General features: G+C 42.1%; 1 protein-coding gene across 2 annotated transcripts in view; it reads right to left on the reverse strand.

The window, feature by feature from the left end:
- The window catches only part of LOC103153967 (netrin receptor DCC-like), a 129202-nt gene that overhangs the window by 30192 nt on the left and 89449 nt on the right, over positions 1–9561 (reverse strand). For both annotated transcript variants that reach the window (XM_016662333.1, XM_007575080.2), the window contains exons 6-7: positions 8252–8406; positions 6661–6781 (exon numbers count right to left, since the gene is read on the reverse strand). In XM_016662333.1, coding sequence (XP_016517819.1) covers positions 6661–6781; positions 8252–8406 — 276 coding nt within the window. The remainder of the gene's footprint in view (positions 1–6660; positions 6782–8251; positions 8407–9561) is intronic.

Here is a 9561-nt window from a genome sequence, read left to right on the forward strand (position 1 = left end):
ACACACACACACACACACACACACACACACACACACACACACACACACACTCACTCATAATACAGATGACCTTCCATTTTCTGAGCTCGATAAAAGCCGACGTCGAGGAGAGATCCGCTCTGAGAGAGGAGGATAAACATTTCTGCTTCTGTTTCTGGAGACGTTTTATGTAGAGGAGGTTTTTAAAGACGAGGCGATTTAGAGATAAAATCAAACTAAACATAAACTAAGTGTTTCCCTTTGATGCTGTGGCTCTTCATTTTATTTTGGTACCAGAAATTAAATGCACATCTTCTCCAATGTGAAGCACGGTGGTGGCAGCATTGTGCTGTAAAGGTGCTTTGCTGTGCTGCAGGAGGAACTGGAGCACTTGGAAAAATCATAGCTAGATGTATAGCTAGATGGATATTTTACTTCCAGTAGCAAGCTAGCTAACCAATTTCCATCCAGGAGAAGGCAAGCTAGCTAACTACTTTAGCTAGCTAGTATTTTAGCTTGTTTTACGTTCAGAGGCCAGTTAGTCCAAAGCCAGCTATTTTGGCAAGCAAATTCTGAGCGCTAGCAAGCTAGCTATTTTACATCCAGGAGAAAGCTAGCTATTTTAGCAAGATATTTAAGGTTCATTAGCTAGCTAGCTATATTAGCAACATATTAAATGTCCATTAGCTAGCTAGCTATATTAGCAACGTATTAAATGTCCATTAGCTAGCTAGCTATATTAGCAAGATATTTAATGTCCATTAGCTAGCTAGCTATATTAGCTAGGTATTTAAGGTTCATTAGCTAGCTAGCTATATTAGCAACATATTAAATGTCCATTAGCTAGCTAGCTGTTATATGTCCAGTTGATGTAAAGTTATTTCATCCACCTATTTTAAGTCCAGGAGCTACCAAGCTAGTAATTTTACATTTTACTCAGGGCCTCATTTGGTTTTGGATGGACCGATTCCTTCGATTTCTACAGCTGAATGTTGACATGTCCTACAAAAAGCTGATTTAAAAAAGCAGCTAAAGTCCAACTAAAACTCTGAACACCTTCAGAAATCCTTGAGAACCGTTGTTAGAGACCAGGATGTTGCAGGGGAAATAGAGATCCCTGTAGGACCGAGCCGTCTGATGACATTATCTGAATCCTAATGACTGTTTTTCTGTCTCTTCTTCATATCAAACAGGTGTTTTTGGGCTGAATCCCATTAAATCTGTCATCCGGGCCGTCGCCGGGTCGCCCGTGCCACTCGCTGTGGATTGAAATGACACTCGGCAGACAGATTGTTTCCGTGTCTCGGTTTGTTTTCGTTTCTGTAGCAGGTTTTGTTTTTTTCCCGCCGTCAGAGCAGCAGCAGTCGGTTACAAAGGAGCAGGAAAACACAAGCTGTGACAGAAGAACGAGGAGATGGAGAACACGGCGCAGGAGGGAGGAGAAAATGGAAATGACCAGGAAACTCAGAGGGACGGAGGAAATTAAACACGTTCAGGAGTTTTTACAGTGCAGAGATGTGGATGTCTTTTATTCCAGGGAACGAATCCAAGCAGCAGATTCAGAAATCAGTTACTTCTGTGGATATGTGAAGATTTGTAACGTTAAACTTAATCCTATTTATGACACAGATGGAGCTCCATACATATTAAATATGGAGTCCCACAGGGANAAACAGATTTAAACCGAGGAAAAAAAACTAAAAACGTCCAAAAACCAAATAAATTCATGACGAATTAAATCGTCACATTTTATATCCATTAATGCAGTTTCTGCTCAGAGGTTCTGGGTTCTCAGGTCTTATTTCTGACTCCATCCTTGCCAAAAATCAGATCTACACTGCAAAAAACAAAATCCTACCAAGTATTTTCACTTTAAATAAGAAATTGAACCTCTAAGTAACTTTCAGCAGGATAAAGGAGCTTCTTCTAATAATTCCTTTATATTGGTGACAAAGTTCTTGTTCCAGTGGTAAATTATTTTATTTATAACGTGGGAAAATGTTTTGTTTGAAGTGAAATAATCCACCAGTGGAACCAGAACTTTGTCACCAATATGAGGGAATTATTGACTGAAAAGAAGCTGAAAGTTATTGGTAGTTTAGTTTGGTCTCATTTCAAATGATCTAAGATATTTGCACCAGAAACTAAACAAAAATACTTGGCAGGATTTTGTGTTTTTGCAGAGGATTAATCAGATTAATCAATAACAGAAATGACCTGAAGAGAATAAAGTTCTTAGACTAAAATACAGAAAATGGATTTAGTGGTAAAAATGGATTTTGCTCATTTTAGTCCTTAAAACATAAACAAAAATAAAATAGTTTATTTATATTATTGTTCCTGAAGCTCTCATCTCAGCAGGAACCTCAAAGAGAAACTTTATTTTCAGAAACTGAGGCGAAACAGCAGCANTGATAATCGTCTTCATGTCTCTCCTCTGCTGATGGGGGGAGGGAGGCCGTCATCGCCATGGTAACGCCCCCCTTTATCCTGCGGTCGGCCGGCCGTTGGTACGGCGACGGCCGGAGTGTTGATTTGTGTGGTGGAGAAGAGAGACGGGCGAAGGTAGACGACTGAAAGCATTCCTGTGTGTGTGAGATAAAAACTCTGAGTGTGTGTGTGTGTGTGTGTGTGTGTGTGTGTGTGTGTGTGTGTGATGAGTTTGCTAAGGTCAGACGCTCACTGTGGAATACAAATCTGTCATGGCTGACACACTTCCTCCTCTCTCTCTCTCTGCCCTTCGCTTGACCCTCCCATCTCTTACTTTTCTCTTCTCCGTCTCCGTCCATCCGTATCTTCCTCCTCCTCCTCTCCTCCAGCCTCCATCTCTTATCCTCCGTCTCTTTCATTGAATTCTTCCTCAAACATCTTTTCACCTCATTTTTTCTTTTCATTCTTTTTCAACTTTCCTTTTTCATTTCATCCATTTCTCCTTCCTTTATTCCTCCTTTTATCATTTTATTTTTCATCTGTTCCTGTTCATTTCTCTTCTCAGTTTTTTCTCTCCTTTCTTCAGTTTTCCTTCCTCCCTCGTTCCTCCCAACCATCTTGATCCCAGTTCAGATCATCTCCAGTCTGAAACCAGTGAAACCAGTTTGCCTCTTTCTGCTAAACTGGGAGAGTAAAAACCTGAAAAGATGAAGTCAGAGATGAGAGAGAGGAAGATGAAGAGCTGATGGAGCGAGAGGAAGATGAGTTCCTCTGATTGGTGGAGGTTTAACTCTTCATCCCTCTTCAGTTTCTCCTGATGAGTTTCTATGAATCGACACCATCTGACCTTTGACCCCTATCCAGACCAAATAAGATCCCTGCAATCAGAGCCACCATTTACAACAAAGCCAGAGTCAGGAGAGATGGATCAGAAAACGTCCAAAACAAAATCCAACATTTTCACTGATGTTTCTGTGGAATTTCAAATGATTCAGATAATTTACAGAATCGACGATTTTCTACAGAAAATATTCTGAAAAAGCAGTTTGGGTCAGAGCCATGCTAGTTAGCATGCTAATGGCTACCGTTTAAAAGATAGCCAATCCAGGAGCAGCATTTGGTTTCGTTGATGCTGATTGGCTGTAGCACAGGAAGCCTGTTGAAGCTAGCGTTAGCGCTAAGCATCATGAATATTAATGCAAATATTTGGTTTTAAAACTACTAAAGCAGGTTATTTGTGTTTTTTACTTTTTTGTTTCAAAATATTTTTTTAGTTTCTAAATTGTTTATTCAGTATCAATTTTCAATTTTATTTAAAAAATTTTTCATTGTAAAAACACATTTTGTTTTAAATATTTTTTTTCAGTTTTAAAATTAAATTTTTGATTTAAAATTTAAATATATATATATATGTATATATATATATAACATAACGTTATATGTTATGTTATGTTACGTTATGTTATGTTATGTTATGTTACGTTATGTTCTGGGGCTAAATTAGGGCCATGAAAACATTTTACCAAAATACTTTAAAAAATACTTTAAAAACTGAAAAGTAGTTTTGAACTTTATTTTTCATTTTTAAAATTATTTCTCAGTTTCCAAATTTTTTGTTTACATTTTTTTCACGTTCAAATCTTTTTGTTATCATTATTGTTTTTTTCAAATAAACTTTATGGCTGAAATGTAGCTCCGTACGCCTCCATTAGTGCTAATGGATGTAATCTGTGGTCTAACCTGTCACTGATTTCTTGCTTAGTTCCATTTTCTTTGAAGAATATAGAACTTTATCACAACATAAAGACTTGAAAAGTGAAATTCTATGTGCAAACATGCAGAATGTGAAGATGGAGGCTTTAACCAGTGAAGCGTTTTGTCGCTGGCGACAGCAGAAGCGTCTCCACCTGCATCTGTTCCTGATTAATTAACGCTGCAGTCTGACGGCGTTTCGTTTCTGAAACTCAGACAAATAAAGAAAAACCCGTCGCCTCATACTGAGCGTGTGAAGAGTCGCTCCAAGGATCAGGAGCTCCGGCTTTCTGAAGGGTAACAAGGTGGTACGCTGACAGCCTCACACACACCTACACACACACACACGGCGTGATTCTTGTGGGAATCTCTGATTGGCTGCTGCGAGCATGCTGGGTTCCCGTGGCGATAGTAACCGAGCGATAACACCAGCCATCTGACCCTCTTAATGTCTGTGTGCGTCGCCATCTGCGCCGCAGCTCAGGAGGGGAAGCAACACGCTGAACAGTGATTAAAGGAGGGAGAGAGAGAGAGAGAGAGACACGCTGAACAGTGATTAAAGGAGGGAGAGAGAGAGAGAGAGAGGGAGGGAACATGAAGGTGTCTCCAGTGCTAACACTTTGAGGAACAGGAGGTTCTCCAAATATTTCTCTTCCTGCTCTTCGTCGCCGTTATAGTTTAAAATCCTCCAGATCTCGTCTCTGAGGTCCGGAGGAGAATAAAATCCTCCAAACTCTCGTTGGTCAGGCGGGCAGATTTGTGCTGACTCGGCAGTTCTGCGTGAGCGCCGGGCCAGACGGCGGTATCCGCTGTCACCCAACACGGCTAACCGGGCTTTAACCCAAACACAGCTAACAGCAACAAACAGCGGCGCTGCCAAAACCCGCCGAGCCGGCTGCCGGCTCGGCTGCGACGCTAATCTGATTAGCATGAAGCTGCAGAGACGAGAAAGGATCAAACAGGAAGCTGCCTTCAAAGACCAAACAAGGATCCCAGAGCGGGGAAGACATGGAGGCAGACATGGAGGCAAATATGGCTGAAATACGCCGTCTGATGTAAGGCGGCGCAGCTTGGCGCGTTCAGACGCTCCGTCTACCGGCTGACGATCCGGCAGTGATGCTTTCTGTGACTTTACCACATACTTACCTTTGTTTTCAGAACCTTGAAGGAACTTTCCATGAACTTTCAGAATGATTTCCGTAAATTTAAACAATACTTTCTGCCGAACTTGCAGGTTACGTTGAGGTGCCATCGAGGCGTTTTCAAAGAACCTGCAGGTTATTTTCCCTGAAACTGTGAAGTACTTTCATTTATTTTTATGATACTTTCCCTGAACTTGCAGAGTATTTTAGTAGAAATACAGAATAGTTTCCGTAAACATACACATTACATTCTCAGAAGTACACTGTTATTTTCTTTAGACTTCCAGGAAACTTTCCAGAACCTTCAAGGAACGTTTCATGACCTTACAGAGTAATTTATAAGGATACCTTCAAAGAACTTCAAGGCTACGCTCTCTTCAGCTATACTTTCATTCACTTTCCCTGAACTTACTCAGAGGTAAACAGTTATTTTCTCTAAACTTTAAGGATATTTTTCTTGGATGTACTATTATAAAACCAATATGATACTTTCTAACACTTTCCTACAGGCCAGATGCAGAAAAAGTAGTTTTCCATAAGTGTTAGAGACTTTTCATGTTACTGTCCTGAACTTTCTTTGGGTTTTTTTTGTACAAGTACATAAAACATCCCTTAACATTATCTTCTCAGAAGTGGACAGTTACTTTCTATAAGCTTTAAGGATACTTTCCAGAACTTTCCAAGAGCTAACAGAATAATTATGATAGATTGAAAGAGTATTTTTGCCCAAATTATGACCTGCTTTTGCGGCGATAACGAGATGCTCGCCTCCAAGCTGGAGGCTCGAACTTCAGCTTTCAAAATGTCACAAAAAAGAAAAAGAAACAAAAAATGAATCATCAGGCGTGTTTCCATCTACCGGCTTAACCAATCAACGTGATGTCATCAGATGGCGACGCTACGCGTGACGGTAAGAAACATGAAGATGCTGACCAGCAGTTTGGAGCCTCTGGTAAGGCAGAGACCCAGCAGTGGATGGGAGAGTTTCCATTTCTCCGAAAGCTGCTAAGTGAAATTAAGGAAGTTATTTTGAATTTTGCTGTTTTCATCAACTTTTTCTAAAGCGACACTTCAAGATGAAAACAAACACAAAGAAAAAACACGGCTAACGTCTGTTTAGCTTGAATCAGATCCTGAAACCAACTGGGAGTCACTAAATACCTCCACTGGTCCAGGATTTTCCAGATTATTTAAAAAACTGTCCCTTCAGGAACCGTCAGAATGTCGGGCATCTTTTACACGGCGAGAGAAACAAAGACTGAAAATGAATGAGAACTTTATAAATAATGAAGTGATAGAGGTGAAGGCCTGTTGGGTCAGGTGTGTGTGTGTGTGTGTGTGTGTGTGTGTGTCCTACCTGGCTCTCTGAGCAGCAGCTGGGCCATGGCCTGAGCGCTGCCTGCTGAGTTTTCAGCCACACACTGATAAAATCCTTCGTCTGATTTCACCAAACCCAGAATCTGCAGGTTGGTTCCGTCCTGAAACAGAAAAATGAAATCACGTTTCTTCCCGTCTGTCTTCCGTTTTAAAGCTGCTTCAGTTGTTTCTGCTGATGGAAACTGTGAAGTACTTTCATTTATTTTTATGATACTTTCCCTGAACTTGCAGAGTATTTTGTAGAAATACAGAATAGTTTCCCCAAACATACACATTATGTCTGTTTTTCTCTCCTCCCAAACATTTTTAAACACTCTGACCTTGAAATGATTTGTATTTTTCCTCAGAGCTGAAATTCCTCCAGAGTTTCACATGTTTCTGTTTCCACTAGTTAAAATATTCTTTATGTACGATAAACCCTGCAGCTCCACATTTATGGATGGGAAACATAAACCGGGTTTGACACACAGGAAAACTTTGTTTTGTTTTTAATCAGGTTTGGATTATTTTACAGAAATTAAGTAATGAGTTTTCAAATGTAATTTCATTTCTCTTTATTTTCATGTTTTACAGAAAAATGTAAAAACATTGAATATTCTGAGGATTTTTTTATTTTTGGTATTTGGCCTTTTTATTTGACCTCTTACAAAAATACCAACATAATGTATCAGATTATACAGTAATTTCCTGGTGGATATTAGTCAGTTTGTAAGGAATTTGTATTTGAATATTTTTCTTTATTTTATCCTTTTCATAAAAATACATTAGAGGGAACCAGGAGGGAACCTGGAGGGAACCAGGGGGGAACCTGGAGGGAACCTAGAAGGTACCTGGAGGGAACCTGGAGGGAACCTAGAAGGAACCTGGAGGGAACCTGGAGGGAACCTAGAGGGAACCTGGAGGAAACCTAGAGGGAACCTGGAGGGAACCTGGAGGGAACCTGGAGGGAACCTGGAGGGAACCTAGAGGGAACCTGGAGGGAACCTGGAGGGAACCTGGAGGGAACCTAGAGGGAACCAGGGGGGAACCTAGAGGGAACCTGGAGGAAACCTAGAGGGAACCTGGAGGAAACCTAGAGGGAACCTGGAGGAAACCTGGAGGAAACCAGGGGGGAACCTAGAGGGAACATAGAGGGAACCTGGAGGGAACCTAGAGGGTACCTGGAGGGAACCTGGAGAGAACCTCGAGGGAACCTAGAGGGAACCTAGAGGGAACCTGGAGGGAACCTGGAGGGACCCTAGAGGGAACATAGAGGGAACATAGAGGGAACCTGGAGGGAACCTGGAGAAAACCTGGAGGGAACCAGGGGGGAACCTAGAGGGAACCTAGAGGGAACCTGGAGGAAACCAGGAGGGAACCAGGAGGGAACCTAGAGGGAACCAGGGGGGAACCTGGAGGGAACCTGGAGGGAACCTGGAGGAAACCTAGAAGGAACCTGGAGGGAACCAGGAGGGAACATAGAGGGAACATAGAGGGAACCAGGAGGGAACCTAGAAGGAACCAGGAGGGAACCTAGAAGGAACCAGGAGGGAACATGGAGGGAACCAGGAGGGAACCTAGAGGGAACTCACTACGATCTGGAAGTAGTCGCTGGGAATGACCTCCTCTCCGTTCTTCATCCAGCGGACGGACGGCAGCGGGTTCCCCGTCACGGCGCACTCCAGCTCGATGTCGGTCGCCTCGTAGGCGTAGCTGTTGGTCGGGTAGTTCAGGAACTGAGGAGGAACTGCGACAAACAAGCGGCCAATCAGAGGACAGCGTTCACTAACACAAACAAATAAAATGGCTGCCGCGCCAGAGAAGGAGGTAAGGAAGGTTTATTTCTGCTAAAGCTGCTCTTTATTAATATTTTATTGAAACCAGTATAAATTAAGCTCCTCTGCTTTTTCCCAGTGCCAACGACAAACAGCCAATCAGAGCCAGGAGGCGGGGCTTAGAGCCTGGAGACAAACCTGCAGTTTCTGTTAAAGTTTCAAAAGTTTTTATTGAAAGAAACTGATTTGGAAAAATTTATTTTGCCTGATTTTGTTATTTATATCGATTATTGTCATTTTCGTCCTTAAAATATAAAAATTTCCACTTAACTTTATATTTCTGTCCGTCTGATGATGTAAATATTAAATGATTGATCATTTGATCAGTTACTTCAGTAGAGTTTTATCAGATTACAGTCATTTCCTGGTGGATATTTAAACATGTTACAGTGACGCTGCTCTACTAGGTAATAATGTTCTGTCCTCCTCTGGTTTCAGGAGTTTTCCTTAGCGGACTAAACTTAACATTTCCGTGTTAAACCTGATTTCTCATCAGTTTGTTGTAACAATCTGTGATGCAGCAACAGGAGGGGGAGGGGCGAGGCGTTCAGGTGTCACTCGGCTCAGTAGGTTGTAAACAGGGCCGCGTCGGGGCGAAGCGTCACCTCGTTCTGCTCGTGTTGGTGAGAGGAGATGTGAGGCGGCGGCCATTTTTAGCCCCGTCAGGCTGAAGGGCCTCCAGCGGCGGTGCGAGCGTCAAAACCTTCCCGACAGCAACGGGAACGTCTCCCGACTGTCAGCATGTCGCTTCTAAACACGGATCAACACGAGCCGGAGCGCCGCGGGAAACCGGAGCAGCTCTGGTTGTCTGAGCAACAACAACAAGGTTATCATGATTCAGTTAATGCTGCCAGGCTGTGCATTTAAATTACAGACAAACATGACGCAGTTTAACTGCACTGTTTACTTTAAGAGGATAAAAATACTACGTTCTTAAAAGTTTCATTCCTCTAAGGAGGAAAATGGTTTTTATTTCCTCCTGATCGACTCATCGTTACAGGAAAACCGTTTATCCGCGGTCATCAGTGGCTATGCTAACTAGCATTAGCATTTATGCACCTCATAGA

Source organism: Poecilia formosa, unplaced genomic scaffold (genome assembly GCF_000485575.1).
Source record: "Poecilia formosa unplaced genomic scaffold, Poecilia_formosa-5.1.2 Scaffold368, whole genome shotgun sequence".
Lineage (NCBI taxonomy): Eukaryota > Metazoa > Chordata > Actinopteri > Cyprinodontiformes > Poeciliidae > Poecilia > Poecilia formosa.